The 27,575-nt window shown below is 35.6% G+C and overlaps 1 protein-coding gene across 1 annotated transcript in view; it reads right to left on the bottom strand.

Annotated features, from left to right (window-relative positions):
• The window catches only part of MS3_00002363 (uncharacterized protein), a 42,512-nt gene extending 16,380 nt beyond the window's left edge, over positions 1-26,132 (bottom strand). The window contains exons 1-3 of the mRNA XM_035732473.2: positions 24,156-26,132; positions 21,141-21,285; positions 12,869-13,018 (exon numbers count right to left, since the gene is read on the bottom strand). Of these exons, the coding sequence (XP_035587489.2) occupies positions 12,869-13,018; positions 21,141-21,285; positions 24,156-24,449 (589 nt within the window). The 5' untranslated portion in view covers positions 24,450-26,132. The remainder of the gene's footprint in view (positions 1-12,868; positions 13,019-21,140; positions 21,286-24,155) is intronic.
• Between the last annotated feature and the right edge of the window lie 1,443 nt (positions 26,133-27,575).

Here is a 27,575-nt window from a genome sequence, read left to right as displayed (position 1 = left end):
CATCGGAAGTTTAAGGTTCTTACTTTTGTTCGAGTTGGATATGATATATGATATGATATATATATATACAAGCGTTGATCTAAGGAAGCACCGAAATAAACAATAATAATTTCTGATATAGTATAAGGAAAATAAATCAATTACAGTATAGAGATGAGCTTGAAATAATCGCGACAAAAAAAAGTTCAATCAGTTTCTAACCAATCAGAGGACAGCTTTTAAAAATGGATAATTTGTGGGGGAAAAATTGAGACAATATTGTTTTAAAGTGTAAGTAGATTTTGCACAATTAGTGAATCTATTAATTTCGATAATGTAATAAGACGAAGATTATCAGAACTATGTGATGACATATTAGCGTATTACATTTCGAACAATCTGATTACACATAATATACTTGTTAAGAACATTTATATATAAAAATAAAAGGTCAACTAGACTGGAAATGGGATAAGAGGAGACAAACGATCCATTTTTAGAAAACCAACGTGGACAGGTCAATACCTTAGTTATTATACTTACTGCCCTGTGCAATACAAACGTGGTTTGAGAAGGTGCCTATTCAACAGGCTTGATCGTATTCGTACAAATGATGCCATTGGTGATGAAGTTGCTAAATAAAGCATTAATGGAAAATGGCTATCCTCTGAAATTCATAAATAGATGGAAAGTCCATGGTACAGTGAAACCTATTGTAGCCTTGGTAGAAAAAAACCCTGTCTACATCACCTTACATTTCAGGGGTGATTCAAATAGCCTTTTACTGAAACAGGTTCAAATCGGTCATCAACAAAACGTATTGCGCAGCAAAGGAATAACAAGGTGCATGCTTCATCCAAAACCTAAAAGACATGAAAACGATTGTGTCACACCCCACCGTAATTACCAATTTAAACGTATGTGTGGTCACACATTCATAGGGAGGAGCAATCGTGATCTCAATATTAGGGTGTGTGAACATGTACCAAAATGGTTGCAGAAGCAATCAAGTGACCCAATAAGAGCAGAGGATAAACATCCATCATCCTCTATTGCTGAACATATAATCTAAATAGGCTATAAGATTGATCTTTGTGGTGTACAAAAGTGTAAAAGGGTGTATTCTGAGGTTTGTTGGAGCCTTAGCCATACGATAATTCAACTCCCCTATGTGTATTCAAAAACAGTTTATTCTTACCTTAAACCTACCCTGGTAATATTGGCTTATTATTCAGAGTGATTAGGTTTAAAATTGTGTTCACACTATTATTATTACTCTTATTATTATTCTTGTCTCCTCTTATCCCATTTCCAGTCTAGTTGACCTTTTAATTTTCATATATAAATGTTCTTAACAAGTATACTATGTGTGATCAGATTGTTCGAAATGTATTGCGCTAATATATCCACATAGTTCTGATAATCTTTGTCTTCTTATCACATTATCGAAATTTCTCAAAAGGACTAATTACTTTGAATCTATTATTGTCTTCTATAAGTTAATTTGACAGTAATTCGAACTCACATACAGCCGAAATAAAGATTTTCCAAATCTTCAAACTGTTTTTGATTAGAATTAAGGTTTACATCACAAACAGATATGAGTCCTAATGCAAAAATACTCTGTAGTCATATGAATGAGTGAATTTTACGCAAAAATCCAAGAACCATAGGTTAGGGTTTGTATCAGGATGAAACGTTAACAGTTAAGATTTACAGAAAGTGCCAATTAACCTGTATATCAATTTGAACGCTTTGAACAGTATATTTCTACTGATCGTGATATATGATACTGAAATTTCGAATAAAAAAGCCTAAAAGTTGCGTTATCAATTCTGATTGGCTAACCCTTACATTAACCAAAAATGAAAAATTGAATTGCGAGTACCTTAGACTAAGGTTTAAAAATTAATGGTTTCGATTGCAATCACTTAATAACAGGTTTGCGTTGTGCCCCGATAAGCATAATGAATGGTAACTTCTGGGATCTATTGATGGACCAATACTATGCGTATATTTTTATCGCATAATTGTTAAATAACTAAACTATTGATATTCACGTCCCTCTTATTATGAGCTTTATTTTGACTTATGAACTACTACTATATGATTTACCATTATTGAGTTATACCGTCTATCAATGACTACCCCCTTCATTCACAGCCACATTTGGCCAAATCTAATACAAATGCAATTTCCTATTTTATTGGTACGATGTGGTCTGTCTGATTGGTATATATAAAGAAAGAATTCATATTGCAGAGGTTGAGATTGGTGTTCTGGACTTAACTGGCTGGGCTAGGCGGGAAGCAGAATTAATAAGGACTCTAGACTGTTCGCACGGATTTTACGCGTCATTAGTCCGATCGATAATTCACTGCTCTCTAATTGTTGGTATTGTTACGTTATACATTAACAGGGCACACAGGTCACAAGTTGTAACAGTTTAAACTGTACACATATAACTTTTATGAAATCAGGAATGTACAAAAATAAATGATTAATTTACGAAATACGGGTTTATGTACTCAGTTTTGAACTGCATAGTTTGTATGAGCTCGAATGATACTGCCTATTTTTGTATATTAAAACAGGTGAAAGGAAGCTTCAGATCGACTGAATGAAAACTCACTGTTTTAACCCCTAACCCATTATCTTAAATAAATAATCATAATTAAAACATTCTAACAGTAAAAATGTATCTAATCACTGTATTACTCAAATATCAATGTCTTGATAGATAAACTAGTCAACTTCAATGAGTAATGTATTGAACACATTAGGTAATCTGACGATGGTGTAAAATACACAATATATAGAAGAATCAATTGAAAAATACTAAAATCCATTCCAATTTCGGTTGATCGTTTTGTAATTAACTCATTCACCAGGTACCTGGGTATCAGCCAATACTCTAAATTTGAGGGTAAATGATACTAACTAGCTGCCCAAACCAAAGTAAATAAAGCACAATATTAACCACTGATTTAATGGCTAAACATCGAACGCCTTAACCACTAAGCCATGTCACTTAATTTTCCATGATAAAAACAGAACCTAAAATGTAAACAACATTCAGTTTGGTAAATAATACATAACACATAATGTTTTAAGTCGTATACAGTTATTAAAGGGAATTAACAAAACAATAAGTCGAGGTTAGGATAAAACCAGTACGGAAAATATTCCCAGTCAACAATTTTAGTAAAGTATTAATCTAAAAAGTACTTTGTGAGATTAATAATAAGTAGTTAATAAAACACAAAACATCTATAATGATTCATTTGTATTGGTTGTTTGAATCTTCTCATTGATGTTTAGTACTGTAATTGATCAGCCAATCGGAGGATTCAAAAAACCAATACAAATTAATTAAACTTCAGCTCACTATATAAGGCAGTAAGCTATGTGAACTAATTAGCTAAGTGGATAAAATGATGGCATTTGAAGAGAATAGTACGATATCCTAGCCTCAGAGTGAATACTAACTCGGTTGTAAGTATATCGAAATGATGAGTCTTAAGTAGGACAAAACGCCTGTTATTGATTCCACTGCTAGCCAACATCTATCTTCATTTATAGTACATGATAAGCTATTTTCAAATTGAATTATTCTGCAGAAATGACTCAATACTAATGGCTGATATCGAAAGGTCAATTTTTTTTCAAAAACGAAGTACAATCATGTAAAGAGTAGAAGGACTATGTATAGATAAGATTATATAATTATCAAATTCTATTGGTAATTTTGAATAGAATAAGAAAACGGAACCATTGAATTACAAATATTTTATGAGTCAGTTGGTCAGGTACAACGTAGGATCAGGCACATATATACATCGGTCCAAGTTACCATACCACACTCGCACAGCAAGATGAACACCAGATTCATAGAAGTAGTTAATTCAGTGGTGGTAATATATAAAGGAAAGATTGCATATAAGGACATAGTACTGGAAGAAAAAATTAGTGGGTAGAAAGAAAGATATGAAGCGATTTTAATTTCATAGTTTAAGGGAAGACAGAGAGTTTGTGCACCTACGCCATTGTGATCGATTCTGAGCCATGTCACTCAGAGCCTCCAACCATTGGTTACGATAGTCACGCAAATCCCAACCAATTAGTTTGCAACTACCAACGTGGCTCAGACTGGAAGTTAGTAACTTCAAGCACTGATGCCACGTTTTGGTTTGGTCGCCCCTAACATTTTCCCAACCATCCCCAACACCAGTTAGCATTGCACGTCGTGGTAATCGGTGTTCAGGCATACACAACACGTGGCCCGACCATCTCAGTCGATAAAGCTTCACAACCTCAACAACTGATTTACCATCATTCCCTAATGCCCTGCATCTAACCTCACTATTACTTACCCGATGATCCCAGCAGACGCCAGCAATATTTCTAAGGCATCTGTCATCAAATACCAGTATCTTACGGGTATCTTCTACTCTTAATGGCCACGTTTCACAGTTGTAAAGTAGAACAAAACGAACTGCTGCGCAGTACACTCATCCCTTAATGGATAGACGGATATCTCGCCTTCGGCATAGGTGACGTAAGTTGGCAAAAGCCAAACGAGCTTTTCGAACCCGTGCTGAGATTTCGTCAGATACCAACCCATCAGGGTTGATCAGACTTCCAAGATAAGTGAATTTGTCAACGCATTCGACTACTTCACTCCTTATCCTTAGTTCAAGTGTTGACACAGGTCAATCCTGAAGTAAGAACTTGCATTTAAACGGGCAGAAACTCATCCCAAACATTCTGGCATTGTTTCTCAGTGCTACCAACTATTTTATGACTGTAGTAAGATAACAAAATTTTACAATAAATCATGTATTATTTTGTGACAATTGTATACCGCTAAGAAAAATAATCATCAACTGGAGAACAAATCATTCATTCAATACTCAATGAATTTTATTTTTCTCAATTAGTTCTATCTTAGTTAATATTCATAATCAACAACAACAGCAGGACATAAATTATTCAGTATTATTGGCTCAAATTACATGATATCAATCAAATTAAATATCAATTAATGATTAATTATTCTCTGTAAATTAATCTAATCTCATTAATTTAATAACTCTTATCTTTTTTAAACGGTGAATAATTATTTTTCTGTTATTTTTTTAAAAAAAAAAAACATTAAATTAAATATGTTCACAATACCATCACCATGGCAACACTAACAAAAATTTCAAAAAAAATCTTGTTTCCTTTTGAAGATTATTCAGTAAAACATCATATATAAGATAGAAAGTGTTAGATTTTTCGCGCGAAATTCAAAATTCGATAATTGAATAGTTTACAATTTATCAAGAATCAAGTAATATTGAATAATATTTATCTATTTAGACGTTTACAATTGATAACCAAATTGGTTAAGCGCCTGGCGCGAGACTGATAGGTCCTGGGTTCGAATCCCGTGAGGCGGAGGTGTGGATGCGCACTGATGAGGAGTTCCACAATAGAACGGAACGGCCGTCCAGTGCTTCCAGGTTTTCCATAGTGGTCTAGCTTCAATTGACTCATGATTTCAACTGTTGAAATCAAGAGAATATTAAAGAATAGAGATCATGATTTATGTATTCTTCAAATTGATCTAAATATTATCAAGATTTACGATCAAAGAATTCACAGCATAAATGTTCATTTATTTAACTATAAAGTATCCTTTCTACTTTAAACATAGACTCTAGATCTTAATCATGATTCTGAATTCTAATTGTTGCTTTTTATATGATAAATTATTCATTCGCATCATCTACATTCTAAATGGATAACAACTGTCCGTAAAGTATACTTTCATTAATGATAATTTTTAATACATTAGTGACATTTAGTGTAATTTATCCAAATCTGACACTTCTCAACTGTGTATACATATGATATTATGTATGTAAAATAGAATCCAAATCTTATAAGTATCGTGAAGAATATCGTAGTGTTGAACCAAATAATTTTTATTTTTCAACTTAGTTGTTGCCAGGCAGGTAATGGATATATTGTTGTCATGGTTGATTCAATAGATCATGGTTTCTCTTATGAGTAAATATTTATATTGAAAAGACTCAAGTAATAGAGAGAAAAAGTAAAGAATGACAATTTGTAGAATACAATGAATTCATTGCATTTCGTTGTTATCTTTTCAGTGATATACAAGCTAATATGTTTAAGTATTCCTAATTATTAACATAATTTCAATAGTTGAGATCATGAGTCAATTGAAGCTAGACACCATGGAAAATCTGGAAGCACTGGACGGCCGTTTCGTCCTGCTGTGGGACTCCTCAGCAGTGGATTTTTTGTGGATTAGATGAAGTTAGACATTAACACTGTCGGATGTCGACTCAGTGGTCTAGTGGTTATGCGCTCGCACGCTAGAATTTTAGGTCCTGGTTTCAAATCTCGCGAGGCGGAGTCATGGACGCGCACTGCCGAGGAGTTTCACAATAAGACGAAACGGCCGTCCAGTGTTTCCAGGTTTTCCATGGTGGTCTAGCTTCAATTGATTCATCATCTCCACGAACCCCCTTCTGATACTATTAACAAAATATTGAAAAAACGAATCGTGAATCAACAACGAATAAGTTATTTGGAATGCAACGAAAATTAGGCATAAAAGTTCTAAAAAGACATAGTTTTTTGGAGTGGAAGTTCCAGAATATAAAACTTCATTGCGTAATGAAACAGAAACTAAAAGTAATTAGATAGAAAAGAGACCTGTGAATTAAACTTACTAGTTTTAACTACAAATAGCTGAGAGGAAAAGAGATACAAATGTTTAGTCCACTTCTGTTATCAAGTTAGTCTAAGGTTAATTACTGACTCACTTCAAAGACAAAGGCTAGGTTTCAGGCTTCTTATAGCAACGGTTCCTGAACATGTTAATAAAGTAAAGATGGACTGTTTATTGATACTTTTGGATCCATTTATCTGTTTCATTTGGTGTTCCCTGTCTAATAAACGGGGTACTATTGAACTAGGACGATATTCATTAAAATCTTTAACACCTAACTTCATTTATTCTTCAAATAACTTATTATTGATTGACAATTCATTTTTTAAAAAAGTTTAACATGATATTAAGAAGTGGGAATAATCAAACTTGTATGTGACTGAAGAAAATGCAACGAAATATAAAATGAATTCATTGTATTCTCTGAATATTGTCTTGACTCCGCCCAGAGCCTCCCTGGGGCTACTGCCGGTCCCAAGCCCGGATAAAACAGGAGGGTTGGGCATGAGGGTACCGACCCCATCTCGTAGAAAACTAACTCGCTAAAAAACGCTAATCAGAAAAAACAATTCAAACTATTTAAACTCTGTCCTGGGAGTTAGAAGGTCTTCGTTTAGATGAGTTATAACGCCTTATAATGAAAGCCGAGTTCCTTCGCAAGTCACGAGGCTGATGTCCCTTCTAACAACTAGAACAACCATCAATTTAGATACATGGAATTCTCCTACAATATGGAAGACAGAGAGAGAGAGAGTCATCCAAATTGCTACAGAAATGATAAGCTACAACCTGAAGGTGTTTGGAATCAGTGAAACATATCGGACGCAAGTTGGACAAAAAAACGACTAGTTTTTGGGCAGCCACTGTTATACTCCAGCCATGAAGAAGGAATTGCACTGATGCTATCCAAACAAGCACTGATAGGATAGGAATCTCATGGACCCAGGATCATCGAGAGAAAAAGAGATAGAGTGAAAGAAAAGCTTATTATTATATCATAATGTGTTATAAGATCCAATTATATTACAATTCACTATCTCTAACTTATTATTATTAATATTTACATTTTACAGAAGGAACATGTCGATCAAAAGTTTTTTTCTAAAAAAGGAACAGAACACGTTTTAATTGTAAAATTAGATAACACTCAATATTATTATTATTATCTATAATTACTCTAGTTTAAACAACTCACTCAAATAATAATAATACTACTACTACTAATAATAATAATAATAATAGTAATAGTAATAGTATTAGTAATAGTGTTAGTAATAGTAATATATCAAGGAAGTAGTATATTTGTGATAATTTTTCAATTAAAATATTCAATGATCAATGGCTAAAATTAAAATAATTTTTATCTCTGTAATAATTGAAACAAAATAGAAAGAAAAAAACGAAAAAAGAAAAGAGAAATCATAGCAATAACATTCATTTATTTCAGAGGTGGGGGGGAGGAAAGAGGAATAAAAAAAAAAGAAAAAAAAGTCACTCTGTCATAAATGAAAAAGATCAGCAGAGTGATAAATGTTCAATTATTCATTCATTTATTCATTTTTTTTAATTTAATGAAAGAACTCAGATGGACAGTAACAATATTAGCAATAATGATAATAATAATAGTAATAATAATATATAAAAAGGAAAGATAATGTTACCTATGTAACTGTAGAAAAGATAGATTCGGTTAATTCAATGAATATTCATATAAAATTCTTTAAAAAAAGGCCTGTTAACATAGTTTGTAGGTTAGATTCGTTATAGACTAATTTCAGTTTAAGTACAATTGGAAATTAAAAAGTGCTGGGTAGCTGCTTTGTTCTGACCTTCCAACAATGCACACCCACAACTCCCTCCCAAGGAATTGAATCAACGATATTTATTATTTATTTATTTATTTAAACACATAAATATTGGTATAAGAAGGCACCAAATAGATAAGTGCCACATAAATCATTCGATTTGTGTAAATGCTTGGATACGGTCAGTATGCTCAAACTGAGGCAGCTGGTTTTCTTAGGAGGCCACTACCCGAGCCTTTAACCTAGAGGTCTAATCCACAAGACAGTAGGGCAACGTAAGGAGATACAGTCCCATGGTAGCCGGTGACCAACCATTGGTTCATACGCTATTTGTTCCCTTAGGATCCTGGAGCCCATGTGAACCATTGGTTTGAAATCAGGGTTTTCCAACTCCCCTAGGTGAATCCTCCATATCCACCAACCCGATTAAAACACCGGGCATTCACTTTTCGTCCTTTTGATTTCGTAAACAGCACTCCTGCTGTGAAAAGGCAGTGAGTAAGACTTCCCTGGCAGCGACTTTAGTCGCGTGACCGTGTAAGAGCATTTCGAAAAGGAGAGCTGACTCTCCCCACCTTCGGCCGTACCAGGGCATTTGGGAGCTATAATCACCTTGATTTTATTCTATCAATTGTTTAGTGAATCATTCGATATTTTCATAATTAATCGCGAAATGTTGGTACTACTTAATTGCTGTTCCCCACTTGAGTTCCCGTTCAATACATTTGGTGTCGCTGCCAAAGAGGAAGCGGGTAAGGTGCGTTTCTGCGGACACCGTTGCGAGATACTTAGTTGGGGCAATCTGGTCCAGGAAGAAGACATCGAGTGGAGTGTTCTGGCAAGGCGATATTGGGCGTAGCAGTCGCTGTCGATGGGGGGAGGATGTGGGACGTAACGGGTACTGAGCGGACATCAGAGATAAACATAAGTATAAGTAATATGTAGCACCAATCAGAAGTGAACTGCGTGGCAGCAGAAGATTGAAATGAAAGGAACAAGAAGGAAACCGGAGAGTAATCGAAATAACAACAGAATTGTAGGAATAATGGTGTATGTAAAAGACAGTACAAAGATATGCAAATGATGTATTTAGTGCATGATTTTCATATTTTAACTCGATAAATAAAAACGTTAACCGGAATGTAGGTGATCTATCAAATCTGAATCCAGTTTATGTTTTAAGTGATCGTTAACTATATATATTTCTATATTAAATAATCTGTATATAAGTATGTTATTCGGATATGTACAATAACTCATGTTAGTTGTCAAGTTATTCTACTTTTAGATATCCGTTTATAAAGGGATATTTGATCAATGAATCCAAATTTTTGTAACTATTTATTACTCGGGTAAAATCAGTTAAAATGATTAGTCAGGCATTCATGATACATACAAATTCAGTTATTACATTTTATTAATATAGTGATTATCATAATAATTCGAACGTAACTAATACTTCCAGAATAAAACAATTCTCCATTTATCATTGTCAACAGAGTAAACTACATTTCGTATTACCTTTTGCCAAGTGCATTTGATTCCATTAGTATTATATATACATATATACAAGTATTTTGTTCAATAAAAAAAAAAGAAAAATCGTTTTTGATATTGATTATGGACATAATTAGTTGAAACATAACATCAAATGAAAGATTAATCGAGACGTTTCTTCTCTGTTTAGTGCTTATCAGTATTGCTCATCCTCAACATTACAAGGGATTCAACCTAGGACTGGTTTCAATACCTTTAAACCCCTCAGTTAGAATTCAATCCTCAACATTTGATAGTAATAGTATAGTTTTAACTCAATATTATCAAACTTGTAGAATCCTATTCTATAGTTTTTTTACAGAGGAAACAAAATAATTTCTCACTGATAATTTGTTCAGCGGTAGGATATTTAGTTATGAGCTGTTATCTCTGAATGGCATTCTATCAATGCATTCAAATGAGGCGTATCATTCCTATTAAAATTCTAAATACACTTTGTTAACGAGTGCCGTCAACTACCTAGGATTAACAATATAATGAAAGATAAAGATTTAAATACAAACACAAGAAATCATCTAATAATATGAATAAATCTAGATTTCTTGAACTTTTTAAGTATTCTCAATTGAAACGTTGACGAAAGTAAACAAAAGCCATGATCAACCAATTGGAATGAAAATAATTGTTTTTTAACTGAGATAATGAACCAATTGGTGTTAGACCACCGTTGAAAACCTGGAAGCATTGGACGGCCATTTCGTCCTATTCTTGGATTCCTCAGCAATGCGCATCCACGATCACGCTCGCGAGATTCGAAACCATGGCCTTTAGTCTCGCTCGAGAACGCTCAACCTACTGGACCACTGAGCCGGCATTCAATGGTGTTAATGTCTAACATCAACCAATCCACGAAATTGAACGACACATCCACCATTATCTTCAATGACTTACTTCCAGGTCTCCAACGGTGGTCTAACATCAATCGGTTCATGATCTCAATCAAAAACTTAATAATCTTCACAACCCTATACAGATAATTGTTCTTTTAAATTAACTGAGAGATAATCAATACGATTTCAATAACTGACGGAGAAAGGAATAATTTTACTGAAGGATTCTTTGTATACCAGCATATGATTACTGAAAATATTATGTATTTCTTAACTTAATACTGTAATGTAACTGTCATCTTTAATAAAAGACAGAACATACCATTACGTTCCTATGAGCACTCTTGAACAATGTAAAATTTCTATACAGTGTGAAAACAAGGATACATATGTATATATATAATGATCAAAGGTAAATTAACCGTTAAAGGATAGTAAACTTGCATAATGTTGCTGAATGAAGTATGGTAGTTAAGAGAAAAAAAACAACTTAACACATAAAAACAAGATTATAAAATGACGGATTACCTACAATAAAAACAAAAAGAAACAACAATTTTCAAAACATTACAAAAAAAAATAGATAATCAACACAACAACAACAACAACAACGACGGCAACAACAAGGGGGGGTAGAATAAAGTAAACATAGAATAAAAATGATAGGTCATTACATTTTGATAAATATATAAACAACTAACAATGTGTTGTTAAAAGATGAAAAAAGGAAAAATGATAAATTTAATAATTCTCAAGATGATGAAATAGCAAAAATAGGCAAACAAATCAATGAAAATGAATTACTAGTTAATTGATCTAGTCAAAATGTTAATCATTTCGTACGAGATGAGCAATGCTAAGGAGTCTCATACTAGGAAGAAACGGCCGTTCAGTGATTTCAGGTCTTTAATGGTGATCTAGCTTAGTTCGATTCATGAATTTAACTATTAAAATTATTACCGATTTCTATAAATCACCATTCTGATAATAATCATGTACTCACTAGTAATTAGCTTTAGTGAGAAGCCGTAACCAATGGAGTCCAGTCCGTGTTGGGTAGAAAAAATTATCCACGTCAGACAACGGATGAAGGATCGCGCAAGATCATGGACTAATTGGAGTTGAACATTAACACTGTTGGGTGCTGGCTTGGTGGTTAAGAAGTTAGGCGTCCGCGCGAGAGACCAAAGGGCTTGAATTCACGTCCTACACGCGGATTCGTGGATGAGCACTGGTGAGGAGTCTTACATTTGGACAAGACAGCCGCCTAGTGCTACCGCGCTTTCCATGGCGGTGTAGCTTAGAGTGACTCATGAATTCAACTATTAAAATTTCACACGTATTTAAAATATGATAACCTTTGTGATAACACTTAACAACGAATAAAAACAAGCCTTTGATTTGATAGAACACAGGCTAAATATCTTTTATGTACTAAGTCAGTATTTGTTAAACTTAAGGTTAATTTAAAATAAACAAGGAAAATTAGTTTTTTCTTATGATTTTTAATAAGTCTATGTTGGAATATTAATTAAAACTATGAAATTATTAGTACACTTCGTATAGTTATTATTTGTCATTCTAATTCTTGAATCGGTGGTATTACGATGTATGGCAATAAAATGCTATTTTGTACAATACACTACAGTGATACGATTAATTATCCTATCCATATTTAGTTACCGATCAAAGATGACTCACAATGAGTGTTCTATAACACTAAAAACTGAAAACCAATGTAATATTTGAAATACGTGAATAAAATTGATGTGATATCATTGTTTTCAATTCAGTCGTTGATATTACAGAGTATCATCTGGGCATCTAAGACTGAATAAATTTGTGAATAATTTCACACTACTCAAAAGTAGTTACATATTTACTTTGAAAGAAACCAACTTTCATAAGCTTCATGGTAGTAAGTAAAATTAATAAAAAATAAAGCTTACCAGTTCCAGTTGGAGTAACACGATTAACTAATCCAAATTCCAAAGCTTCATTAGCATGCAATTCACGTCCAGTTAGTATCATGTCAAGAGAACGAGACAAACCTATTAATCTTGGTAAACGTACTGTACCCATATTCATCATTGGTATACCTGATTTTGGAATGTTAAAACAATTTACATATTTGTATCAATAAAATATATAAAGACTTGAAAGTTCTGATTTTTCTTATCATGAAAGTCGATTCTCATAGAGATTGGAATGTCAAATATCGCCTATACGGAAGATGTGATTCATATCGTACTAGTAAATGAGCATATAATCAACAATTTACATTTTCACAATACTTTGTGAAGTTTCACATATTCCGAGTTTCTTTTCATCATAAAATTAATGGAATTGTATATATTTACAATAAATTCGAGATGTTTTTTATTTACTTATAATTCAAGCAGATCGTAAGTGATTAGATTATTTTTTACTATGCGGGTTACATATATACATCTTTGTTACTTACTTACGCCTATTACTACCAATGAAGCATAGGCCGCTGACCAGCATTCTCCAACTCCGCCTGTAGCTCCTCTGGGGCTGCTGCTGGTCCCGAGCCCGGATAATGTAAGAAGGTTGGACATGGAGTTAGTGACCCTAACCCTTAGAAAACTAACTCGCTAAAAAAACGCTAACCAGAAAACATAATTCAAACCATGTATCTTTGTTAACTGCCTTCTAAATAACTACGAGGTATTACGAATAAGTTGCCATTTACGAATGAAGACATTTTAATTTGTTTCAAAACTGACAACAGAATAGTTTATCAGGAATTTTAAAGCAGTAGTAGCCTACTGGTTAAAAGACTCCATCTACAACTACAGGGTAGAATTTTCCATCTGTGTACAGACTAGTTGAATCTGGTTGATCGACTAATACCACCATGTTATAACTTGTGGCCTGTGTCCTTATCAATGTATATGGTAATGATACCACCAATTGGAGAACAGTAATTTATCGACCGAATCAATGACGCATAAAACCTGGACGACCAGTCTAGATTCCTTATCAGTCCCCCTTCCCACCTAGCCCAGCCAGTTAAGTCCAGAACATCAATCTCAGCCTCTGCGATATGAATCATTTCTTTCAAACATACTGGGTTTATATACCAACCAAACAGACCACATCGTACCATAAATTAGGAAACAACACTTGTACAAGATTCAGCCAAAAGTGGCTGTGAATGTGGGAGATAGTAATTGGCAGACTGGGCATAACTCGAGAATGGTAAATCGTATAATAATAGTTCATAGGTCAAAATATAACTTATAATAATAGGAACATGAATATGAATAGCTTAGTTAGTTAACAATTATACGATAAAAATATACGTATAGTATTAGTCCAGAAACAGATTCCAATAGTTACTCTTCATTATTCTCATCAGGATATAACACAGTAACTACTGTATAAATTCTGAATTCTAGTCAGATACCCACTAACTTTCACCTGAAATATTAGGTTTCATATATTTTGTCTTTTTAGACTTAGTGTTTGTTATTTAAACAACGATTCGAAAACTCACCTATCAACTATTAGATTAGTAGTAAATATTTCATAAAATCCCATTTAACATAAATAGTCTTATGTGGTGCACTATTTTTATAAGTAAACAAAATACACTATAGTTCAAAAAGCGCATTCACTTAATTGTAGGTCCAAGATTCTATTAGCTAATTCTCTAGTTCATTTTTTGTTGTTGTTAAAATAATAGATATAAATATAATTAACAGTATGATATTTCTATCTATAGAACTGAAGGGATGCAGAAACATGATTTGACTGTTCCTTCTAATTATGTCGATTGCAACATGCTAACATTTCATTTCAGGATACCATGACCAATAGAAAGTATAGAAATAAAATGAATTGGTTACATTAAATGATTCCTTATACAAATAAGATTTACATTCCATTGACGAGTGATATAACTACATAACTAAATGATCTTGACAAATATGACAAGTATCAGAAGGGGTTTTGTGGAGATTTTTAGAAATTTCAGTAGTTGAGATCATGAGCCATTTGAAGCTAGACCACTATGGGAAATCTGGAAGCACTGGACGGTCGTTTCGTCCTAGTATGGGAATCCTCATCAATGCGCATCCGCGATCCCGCCTCCCACTACATTCGAACCCAGGACCTTTCAGTCTCGCGCGCGAGCGCTTAACCATTAGACCACTGAGCCAGCCGGCATCCAACGGTGTTAATGTCTAACTTCAACCAATCCACGAAGTTGCGCCACTGTACACCATTGTCTTCACTGCTGAGGACTCCCATACTAGGACGAAACGGCCGTCCAGTGCTTCCAGGTTTTCCATGGTGGTCTAGCTTTAATTGACTCATGATTTTAACTACTGAAATATGACAAGTCATCTGAATTCGCAAAATAATCATAAATGAATTTATGCTGTTAAAATTTATCTATGAAATTTGTTTCAAGGAAATATTTTACAAAAAATCAGAAAAATGCATTATGACGCTATAAATCTAAATAAAATTTGCTAGTAATCTCAGGATATGATACAGAGCATGAAGTCAATACACTGAAGTCCTTCAAGGGAATTAATAAACAATTAAACTTCAACCTTTTGAAATTTACCGAAAAGATAACAATTAAACGTTTAATATCAGATCTATGTACCCAAAAGCAGGCAATAATAAATCTTTCTTTGCCCTGGTAACATTGACCCCCCTCCCCTTTTTATTTATTACGTCATTCACTATTGCAACTCTTTCTGAATCTTTTACATCATTCATAACTGACCGATTTCAATTCCTATCTTTATTACCATTAATCTATTTTCAGTTACTTCATTACATAATCATCAACTCCATGAGTTCTTGTTAGGGTATTCAGTAAAATATCCCAAAAATTATCCTGTTAAGTCTAATGCTATCCTTGGACTTGAAATGGTATCATTTTCCTATTGGTCAATACTGATTTCACGTGTCGTTTCCCTACTGGTCAATACTTATTTCACGTGTCATTTTCCTGTTGGCCAAATATTGTACAAATGTTATTTTCTATTTTATGGTACGATGTGGTCTACTTGATTAGTATATAAACAGAGTATGTTTGAAATAAATGATTCATATCGCAGAGGCTGTGATTGGTGTTCTGGACTTAACTGGTTGGGCTAGGCAGGAAGCAGGACCAATCAGAACTCTAAGCTGCTCATACGGGTTCACGCGTCCTTGTTCCGATCGATAAGTCACTGCTATCTAATCGGCGGTCACAAGTTATAACAGTTCTGATCATTATTTCAATGTTCTGGAACTTTCCCTCTCAAACTTTGTTTATCCGAAACAAAACTTTTTGTGAACTTTATTGAAATCTTCGCTACATCATGATATACACATATATTCATCTTTCATCACCCTCATATGTATAAGTATGTCGATATCTGTAATAAAATTGATTTCAGAATATTATAGTTTGTAAGTACTTGATGAGAACCTAACGAAATAAAATGAATTCATATTATTCTGCATGAAACTTCGTTCTTGCTCTCTTTAAGATAACAAACGTAACTATGTGTATGAAATCTTAGATTCACTGCTTTTGTCCGTTTTGAAAAGAATTATAGAAATGAAAGACCATTAAAAATTTTGAAATCCTACTTTGAATGTAAAACCTGTTATGGGTTTATGTCCGGCTTTTTATCACGTGATTTCATCACAATTGATTGATCACTGGGTGGTGATCAATGTCACGCTTGTCTAGTCCTTATTAGTGCAGATCGAATGCTATCGATCATGTTGCAATGTGGCCACCAGTCTAGGTGACTCGACACTGCGGGCACTATGTATTGATATTTAGATGGTAGTTGGAGGTAGTCAACAGGAAACCCTGGACCCGGGTTTCGTGCTACTTGGCACTCGTCAGCAAGGTGTACCTGTAATCTTGAGGGAACTGGTGCTCCCTGGCGGATTCGATCTCGTGTCACCCAGCTTCACAGTCAGAGACGTTACCACTGAGCTATCCGAGCCGTGACTAACCTCCTGTAGGACTGAGATGTAATCACAATTGATTGATCACTGGGTGGTGCCCGCAGTGCCGAGTCACCTAGACTGGTGGCCACATTGCAACATGATCGATAGCATTCGATCTGCACTAATAAGGACTAGACAAACATGACATTGATCACCACCCAGTGATCAATCAATTGTGATTACATCTCAGTCCTACAGGAGGTTAGTCACGGCTCGGATAGCTCAGTGGTAACGTCTCTGACTGTGAAGCTGGGTGACACGAGATCGAATCCGCCAGGGAGCACCAGTTCCCTCAAGATTACAGGTACACCTTGCTGACGAGTGCCAAGTAGCACGAAACCCGGGTCCAGGGTTTCCTGTTGACTACCTCCAACTACCATCTAAATATCACGTGATTTATCCACCAATCGAAATACAACTTATACAATCTTAGCACTGTGCCAAGCCAATGACTTTCGACCGGTATGAGCAGCCTAGAGTCCTTATTGGTCCTATGTCCGCCTAGCCCGTCCACTAGAGTCCAGAACACCAATACCAGCTTCCACTATGCAATGCGAATCGAATCATTTATTTCAAACATACTGGGTTTATATATCAAACAAAAAGATCGCGACGCACCATAAAATAGGAAATAACATTTGTACACAATAAAGCCAAAAAGTGGCTGTGAACGAGGGGGACAGTAATTAATAGACTGAATATAACTTAAGAACCGTAAATCGTACAATAATAAGTTATAGGTCAAAATGAAGCTTATAATAAGAGGAATATAAATATACATAATCTAATCATTCAATAGTTATACCATAAGAATGTATAGATAATATTAGTCAATTAATATGTCTCAGAAGTTATTCGTGAATTCATCTTCGCCCGGATATAACAAAACCCCTGAATATTACGTTTCTAAGAAAATAAATGTTACTATTCATGAATGAATTTAAAGTGAACTATGTCTATCAACTATCAATATCTATCCCTTTATTTGATATAAAGTTCATTTATTTTGTTTCAGTGTATCATCATTCTATTAACTAATGCGTTGTGATTTGTCTTCGGTGACTCTGTTCATAAAATATAAACATATTCATCGATAAATAACTGATTAACTGAGGTTTTACTTCAAAATATATGCATATTTAACTCTAATTTGCTTTGATTTCGCAACTGCTCAAATGAAGTTAAACATCTCAGAATACTAAGCAGAAAAATAAGACATAATATTAAGTGATACAAACAACTTAGTGAAAGACTTTCGTACTGTCATGATGAAACATGTTAAGGCAAATATTTACTATACTAACGGGCTAACAATTGTTAAGATGGTGACCTCGTTTTTGTGACAAATTAGAAAGTTAATGACAACTTTATTATTTATTTATTGGTTTGAACACATAAACACTGGTACAAGGGGGCACCAAATACAATGCGCTACACAAATCTCATATGATTTGTATGAGGGCTATGATACTGCCCGGGTGCCCAAACCGAAACAGGTGGTTCTCTTAGGGGGCTACATCCGGAGCCTTTGACTTAAAAGTATGATCCACAAGGCAGTGGAGTAAAGTAAGGAGATGCATTCCCATGGCAGCCAGCGACCAACGATTGATTCATACGCCATTTGTTTCCTCAGGGTACTGGAGCCCATGTGCACCATTGGTTTGGAATCAGGGTTTTCCAACTCTCCTATGTGAACTCTCCATGTCCAACAATCCGGTTAACGCGCCGGACATTCGCGTTTCGCATTCACCAGAATTGATTACCTCAAGTGGTGTTCTTCAGGGCTGTCCACTCTCCCCATTCTTGTTCAACTTTGTGGTCGACGTACTTTTAGAGATAACACTCTCCTCATCTAAATTTCCAAGGGTTGAACTTCTACCAGGAGGTTCACTTGTTGACTTAGAATATGCCGATGACATAGTTCTATTTGGTGAAGACGCTGGCAAAATGCAGAGTCTTCTGACCACTCTAAGCAACAATGCAAGCATGTTCGGGATGCGATTCTCCCCCTCGAAATGTAAAATGTTGCTTCAGGATTGGGTTACATCGACACCCGAACTAATGATAGGGAGTGAGGTAATTGAGTGTTTCGACCGATTCACTTACCTTGGGAGTCTCATCAGCCCTTGTGGTCTGGTGTGTGACGAAATCTCAGCACGGATACAGAAGGCTCGACTAGCTTTTGCCAACTTGCGTCATTTATGGCGTAGGCGAGATATTCGTCTATCAACCAAACGACGTGTTTACTGCGCAGCAGTTCGTTCCGTCCTACTTTATGGCAGTGAAACATGGCCGGTAAGAGTAGAGGATATTCGTAGGTTACTAGTATTCGATCAAAGGTGTCTTCGAAACATTGCTCGTATATCATGGGACCATCGAGTAAGTAACACAGTTGTTAGGACACGGGTACTAGGTAAAGATGGCAAATCAATTGATGACGTAGTGAAACTTCATCAGTTGAGATGGCTGGGACGCGTGTTACGTATTCCCAACCACCGACTGCCTCGATGTGCGATGTTTTGTTGTATAGGAGTAGATAGGAAGAAAGCTAGGGGAGGTCAGACCAAAACATGGCACAAGTCCATGAAGTCACTGACAAGTGGACTGAGCCATGTTGGTAGGTGTAGACTACCTGGTTGGGGACCACGAGATGATAGCAACCGATGGTTAGAGACCCTGAATGACATGGCTCAAAATCGTTTGCAATGGCCCAGGTGCATCCACTCTCTGTGTTCTCCTAAATTCTTATCTTCTGAATTCTTCATGTCCCTTTTTTCCTCTTCCCAAATTTATTTCACTGGATTATACTCTTTAAATAACATCTTCCCGATTACTGCTTATACTCTTGCTACCTCTACCACTACGGGATTTGAATCGACCACTGCATCTCTGTGCTGAGGTGGTGTGGCAACTCGAACTGACGTAGATACGTACGAAGTTCTACGTTGTTACTGACTGACTGACTGATTCACACATGACTCACAGGACTTAGCAAAGGGTTTATTCATTAGATCCTTAAATAGCTTATTACTGAGTATCTATGGTTTCACGAAAGACCTAAAAATAAATTAATCTTTCCTAAAATGAATAAGTCAGTGTAGAGGAAATATTCCGCTTTAAAATCCATGAAACTGATTATAAACCTTAGAAAAAATCATAAGTCACATTACCCTTCTAGTAATAGGCCCCTGATTTTAAAGATATATTTACTTTATGGATGACAATGGACATAAAACTTTTATGGTCATTTCTGACGTTATTCAAGGTCATAGGTAGATTAAAATTCTACCAACGTGAAAGCTGCATTATTTCATACACAAAAATTCCTTTAACATCTTGAAGAAAGCAAGAACAAAGATCTGAGTTCATTACGGCACTTCTCTTGAATAAACTTAAGACTTCCTGAACTAGGAAATTAATACATGAAATGAAAAGTGATGTTTCAGGACAATAAATTAAATTCTAAATTTGGAACTCACTATCAATTATTTTCAACTATATTAATCGAATCTTTAAACAACCTAAATAAGCCACAAATGATCTTAATAAGTAATTGTTAGAGATTTTAATAGGAAAAGTTCATAAGGTATGAGAATAAATAAACTGACTAATTTTCATGGGGTGTTGTTCCCTGAGCTGGATGGTTTGGTCGTGGAGCTTTCGTCGTTCTTCTGAACGACATTATCAGCACAAACTTCAGGTAGAAGTGGAGTGTTCGAATTTCTCCACATGTGGTTGACAGCTTGTCCTGTACACCTCGATGCTGGTTGGTTCTTGTTGACCTTAAACCTGTCATTGTTTACTTCTTTTTTTGGTTGTATCTCGCATTGGTTCGATTTTTGTTCCTATGTTTGTCCATAATTTTCCTGATTGGTTGGTAAATTGGGTGGATTTCAATATGCTTGTTGATTGCTGATTGACCTGAGTGCCAAGCTTCTAAAAACTCTCTGGTGTTTTTGGAATTGCCTCTATCCAAAATTTCCACATTTTTCCAGTCGATTATGTGTCCGAACCCTTCACTCCTACCTGAAGTTTGTGGTGATGATGTCGTTCAGAAGAACGATGAAAGCTCCACGACCAAACCATCCAGCTCAGAGAACAAAATCTTCATCAAAATCATCTACCTGAACTACAAATCTTCCTCATCATATCAAAACTGACTAATTAAATATTTAGTAAAAGACTAATAAAATTAAATTACGGACAGTATCAATTAAAACGACTTACAATGTTTTCGTTTATGTAAACTCAATATGGAATCGATCTCGGCAACACGTAGATCACATGCTAATGCTAGTTCTAAACCAGCACCGATAGCTTTCCCAGCAATTGCTGCAATAAGCGGCTTTGAAAATGTCAATTTAGTAGAATCCTAGAAAAGTAGAGTATAATAAACAAAATATTTTCCAAATTTAAATGTATAATTGTGCCATCTTTGATATTCGTTATAGACAACTAAACTTCTACTTAAAGTGTTGATGATGTTCAGAATCACGAAAACTTTTTACTGGTTGAAATCATGAGTCAATTGAAGCTAGACCACTCTGGAAAACCTGGAAGCACTGGACGGCCATTTCGTCGTAGTATAGGACTCTTCAGCAGTGCGCATCCACGATCCCGCACGCCATGAGATTCGAACCAATGCTCCTAGGTTTTCCATGGTGGTCTAGCTTCAATTGACTCATGATTTCAACCAGCGAAAGATTCAGTTGAAGAGATCAGAAAGTAATTGTAATTACAACAGAACTGACAGAGTCAGGAAGCATGTAAAGGACAACTGATGGAATGTGTTTAATATATGTTTTTTTCATATTTTACGAAAGAACTCAGTAATTTTGCATTAAACAACAAAACCGGTCTTCGTCATTTTAGTTCTCGTTTACTACAGTATTTTTCGATAATATATTCGTTATTTAAAGTAATAGAATATATTTAGCTGTTAAGCTGTTTATTTATTATTTACTTTAACACATAGATATTGGTACAAGGAGGCACCAAATACATATACGCCACACAGATCTCATGTGACATGTGTGAGGGCTGTGATACTGCCCGGGTGCCCAAACAGAAGCAGGTGGTTTTCTTAGAGGACCACACCTGGAGCCTTCGACCTGAAGGTTTGATCTACAAGGCAGTGGAGAAACGTAAGGAGATACAGTCCCATGGTAGCCGGTGACCAACCATTGGTTCATACGCCATTTGTTTCCTCAGGATACTGGAGCCCATGTGCACCATTGGTTTGGAATCAGGGTTTTCCGACTTCCGTAGGTGGACTCTCCATGTCCACCAATCCGGTTAAAGCACCGGACATTCGCTTTTCGTCCTGTCGATTTCGTAAACAACACCCCCTCCACGAGAAGGCAGTGAGTAGGACTTCCCCGGCAGAGGCTATATACGCGTGGCCATGTGAGAGCATTTCGAGAGGTGGAGCGGACTCTCCCCACTCTCGGACGTACCAGGGCATTCGCGGGCTGTTAAGCTGTAGGTTTATTAAGGTGTTTTATGAGGATAGTTAGATAGTATTAAACAACTGTTTCATTTTGTCTACATGTCTCTGGCTAGTTAGCAATCATTAGTAATGTATAAATAGAATGATGAAGTAACTGATTCTATCCTAGATCACAAAGTAAATGGGATAGTATTTCAAACCTGTAAATTACTGATAAGAAATTCTATGTTTCAGCAATTCAATAATGATATATTAGCCTCCAAATGCCTTGGTACGGCCGACAGTGGGAAGAGTCAGCTCTCCTTCTCGAAATGCTTTCACATGGCCGCGCGTATACAGCCACCCGGGAAGTATCCCAGCCCTCACACAAATTGAATGATTTATGTAGTGCATATGTATCTGGTACCTCCTTGTATTGGTGTCTGTGTTTGAATAATAATATTATAAGAATAAATTTAAACTTGATCAATCTTTCAACTTAGAAAAACATACTAAACAAATTCATTTCCAACTAAATTACACACAATGGATAATCAGCTATTTCTATACGATTACATGTAAACTTTACAATCTGTAGTTCATTTATCCACTTTAAGCCAGGTTGATTACATAACAAACACTTACTTTCAAACTAAATAATTTGTTTCAGATTTTCAACATTGCACATTGCAATCACAAACTATTAATTCATAACTCAGTTTTAAATTCTAACAAAGACTTGTTATTCAAATACATAAATACTTATTTAAATTACTTACGCCTGTTACTCCTCGTGAAGGAGCACAGATCGCTCACCAGCATTCTCCATTTAAACCTGTCCTTGGTAATCCTTTCCAGTTGTTATTAATCCTTTTCATATCTGCTTCTATTTCCCGACGTAATGTGTTCTTTGGCCTTCCTCTTTTCCACTTCCCTTCAGGATTCCAATTCAGAGCTTGCCTCGTGATGCAGTTTGGTGATTCCGGTAATGTATGTCCTATCCATTTCCATCGTATTTTCCTAATTTCCTCTTCAACTGGAAGCTGGTTTGTTCTCTCCCATAGTAGGCTGTTACTGATTGTGTCCGGCCAATGGATGTTGAGTATCTTGCGTAAACAACTAATTATAAATACTTGTACCTTCTTGATTGTGGTTGTTGTAGTTCTCCAAGTTTCAGCTCCGTACAGTAGAACTGCCTTGATGTTCGTATTGGAGATTCTGATTTTGATATTGGTTGAAAGTTGTTTGGAGTCCCATATGTTCTTCAGTTGTAGGAATGCGACCCTTGTTTTTCCAATCCTCGCCTTTACATCCGCATCTGACCCTCCTTGTTCATCGATGGTGCTTCCCAGGTTGTATTTGAGAACCTTGGTTTTCCCCTTGTGTATGCTGAGGCTTACTGATGCAGAGCCTGCTGCTACACTGACTGTCTTTATCTGCATTTGTTCGTGTGTGTGGGATAGGAGGGCTAGGTCATCTGCGAAGTCCAAATCGTCTAATTGTTTCTGAGCTGTCCGCTATACTCTGTGTTTTCCCTCAGATGTTGAGGTCTTCATAATCCAGTCGACCACCAGAGGACCCGTGATCGTTGCTCGGCAGTTCCACATTGCAACAATCAGTTGCAACGCTTTTAACTCCGCCTGTAGCTCTTCTAGAGTTACTGCCGGTCCCAAGCCCGGGTAACGGAGGAGGGTTGGGCATGGGGTTAGCGACCCCATTGAGTAGAAAACTAACTCGCTAAAAAAACGCTAACTATTCAAATAAGAATAAAAAAATAAGTATACACAAAAATGAATACAATAAATATAACATACTATAGATAAACATGAATAAAGTCTATTCAATGATGTATTATCACAAGTTGGATTTTGTTTTATATAATCCGTTAATTCTTCCATATCCAAACCCAAACAAAAATCTTTTCCTTCACCATATAATACACCACCAATAATATTATCATCTTTATCAAATTGGTTGTATAATATATCATTTAACATTGAGGCAGTTGTTTGATTTATTAAATTACCTTTCTCTGGTCTATTTAAACCGATAAGTAAAAAACGTCCAATTTTTTGTGTTAAGACGCATAGATTTGAATTCATCGACATCTAGATAAGTGGAAAATAAACAGTAATATAAGACCAGCAGACAGTTGTGAGACACTAAACTAAGATAATTCATCATAGCAGTTAATTAAAAGACAGTTTTCATTATGAATCAATGCTAGTTGTAGAATGATTGGGAAATCGTGAACATTGGACACCTGTTTTTGTGTTATTTTATCACTTCCCAACAGTATGTACTTATGACATTACGCAAGATTGAATAGTGTTTTTCGGGACTTATAAAAAACAGGGCATGTTTACGCCGTTGGGTAGGAATCCAGTGGCCGACAAGTTTAACTTCAGTCAATAAAGCTTGATCCTTATATAATGTCATTGGTGATTGGTGGTTGGAAGAAAGTTAGAGGCGACCAAACCAAAACGTAGCATCAGTGCTTGAAGTCACTAACTTCTAGTCTGATCCGTGTTGGTAGATGCAGACTACTTGGTTGGGGTCCGGGTGACTATCGTAACCAATCGTTGGAGACTCTTGGTGACATGGCTCAGTATCAATCACAATGGCGTAGGTGCATAAACTCTCTGTCTTCCCTTAAACTATGAAATTAAAATCGCTTCATATCTTTCCTTTTACCAACTGATTCTTTCTTCCTGTACTATGTCCTTATATGCCATCCTTCTTTTATATATTACCACCACTGAATTAACTACTATGAATCCGGTGTTCATCTTGCTGTGCGAATGAGGTATGGGAACTTGGACCGATGCATATATGTGCCTAGTCCTACGCTGTAACTGACTGACTGAACATGAAAAATCAATAAAAGTAACACTACAAAGTTGTTTAGTGATGGTTGTCGGAATTCAGCAGTGATCAAATATGATCTTCTGAACCTAAGGCATTTGGAAGAGATCAAGAAAAATACTCAATTGACTTAGGTTTCGTGATACATAGGAAGCATGTTGAAAAGCTTATCAGGACTGACAATTGTCATGGAACTCGAAGTAATGTTATATAGTAACACAGTCAGAGACTTCATCATAGTTACTCAGGTCACTTGGATATTCCTCGATAAGACCTTTAGAGGCTAAGTAAGTGCTGTTAACATTTAGCCAAATCTATATCCATTGGGAACACCCTGATAAACATCTACAAAACTGAAGGAGTGTGTATTACACTATGATTAAACGATTACTTATTATATTTGAAAATTATATGTATTCCAACGTTTCGTCCAGACAAGTTTGTCAGACGGAACGTTGGAATTATTTAAATTTTGATTACATATAATGTCTTCTCTATACTCGGCACCCAATTTTCGTCAAACTATTCGTTCTAATATTGACGAAGATTTGTATATATTACTTATTCTGTTACTCGATTTAGCATGCTTCAAAAAGTTTAGAGAAGTCGGAAATTACCAGCAAACCTAGAAATACTGCTCTTTTCTGTATACCAACCAACGTTAAAATGAAGCTTTGATTCTTACTGCAGGCCTTTTTCCCACCGTTCGGAGCCCAAATACAGGATTATGGGGATCTGGAAAACGACTAGGAAGCCAGTATCAAGCGTTCGATAAGTAGACCGATCAGTATCATATTTGTTTAATCCTTAGTAATGATCGTGAAATTCCAATTGTCGTCAGCTAACTCAGCAGTTTATATTTACCATAGCAATGACAAACAGCCAACGGTCTTACAATTCACCATCGTCCTACCATCCACGCTAACAATGTCTCTATCCATTATACTACTGAACTAGCAATAAGCGAAAATCACTGAAAACTACCCTCCGTTACATCTGGGAAGATACTTAAGAATCTGAATGGAGTCATTCACATATATTATTCATAAGAAATAACGAGTACTGCCTGATGTGTAAATGGACGATACTAATCATACTATTCCTAAAAATATTAAGAGATTAACGCTGGATTTTCTAAATATTACACAATCACCTGATAATTCCGATATCCTATCATAAAATACATAATCATGATCCTTGTGATATTCAGCTATTTTTGTAAATGCATGTGATGTTTTTCGGAGTTTTAAAAAAGGAAGCAACAACCACTTAATTGGTATCTAAGTGATAGATACATTTTTACCTTATATGTCACACTTACAAGCTATTACCAGTAGCGATAGGTATTACTAACCTGTCCATCTGTGTTGCCTTATCTTACCTGTTTCAAATTAGGGTTTGAGAAAATGGAGACAATATACTAGGTACGGATTTGCTTTATTCTGTCGATGTAATTAGAAACTATCTCACACCACACTGGTGAAATTTGAATAAAGGAAACTTCATTTATAAATCTACTACCATTTAAATATTCCAAATATGACTTAATATCAATCAATTCTTCCAAAATCTACATATTTTCTGGTTGTGCATAACATCCTGTTTTGTTCGAAACCAAGCGTTATTCACTTAAGTCAGCCAGTCGTAAACAACGTAGAACTTGGAACACAAATGCATTGGTCAGAGTTCCAATACCAAATTAGTATAGTGAGATGAAATTATGAAGACAAATAACGAAGCGATTGAAAGCAGTATCAGTGATAGTAAAAAAAACTTTAGGAATAGAGAATATGGTTCTAGAAAAAATAACGAATTCGCAAGACAGAAAGTACGAAAAAACTATGAAACCCAAGATCTAGAAGATGAAGAGTAGATGTATAAGTACCATTGCAACTGATTCTGAGCCATTTCATCAATATTCAAATGTTGGTAACAAGGATCCCATGGAACCCCGCCAGATAATCTATATTTGCAAACATGGGTCGGAACAGTCAATGCCTTCATGGACTGATGCCAAGTCTCAGTTTGGCCGCCTCTAGTTTTCTTTCATCATCAATCAACATAGTGCGTCAAGGTAAGTGGTGATTGGGCTCACATAGCACATGTCCCAACCACTTCAGTTGATGAATATTTAGTCTTTATCAACCAAGACGTCATCTTCCCGTAGTATCACGCGTGCGACCTCAGTACAAAACACTCGGTCGTTTCATAACATCCAAGCATTACTTCGAAGACATCTCTGTTCAAAGGGCTGCGGCCTACGCACATCCTCTACTTGTATAGACTATGTTTTATAAACACAGTCATACAGAATGGACTGCTGTGCAGTTAGTTATCGAAATAAGATCGACACGAGAGCTTAAAAGTTA

This window comes from Schistosoma haematobium, chromosome 1 (assembly GCF_000699445.3).
Source record: "Schistosoma haematobium chromosome 1, whole genome shotgun sequence".
Taxonomy (NCBI): domain Eukaryota; kingdom Metazoa; phylum Platyhelminthes; class Trematoda; order Strigeidida; family Schistosomatidae; genus Schistosoma; species Schistosoma haematobium.
This window is presented reverse-complemented; position numbering and strand designations above follow the sequence as displayed.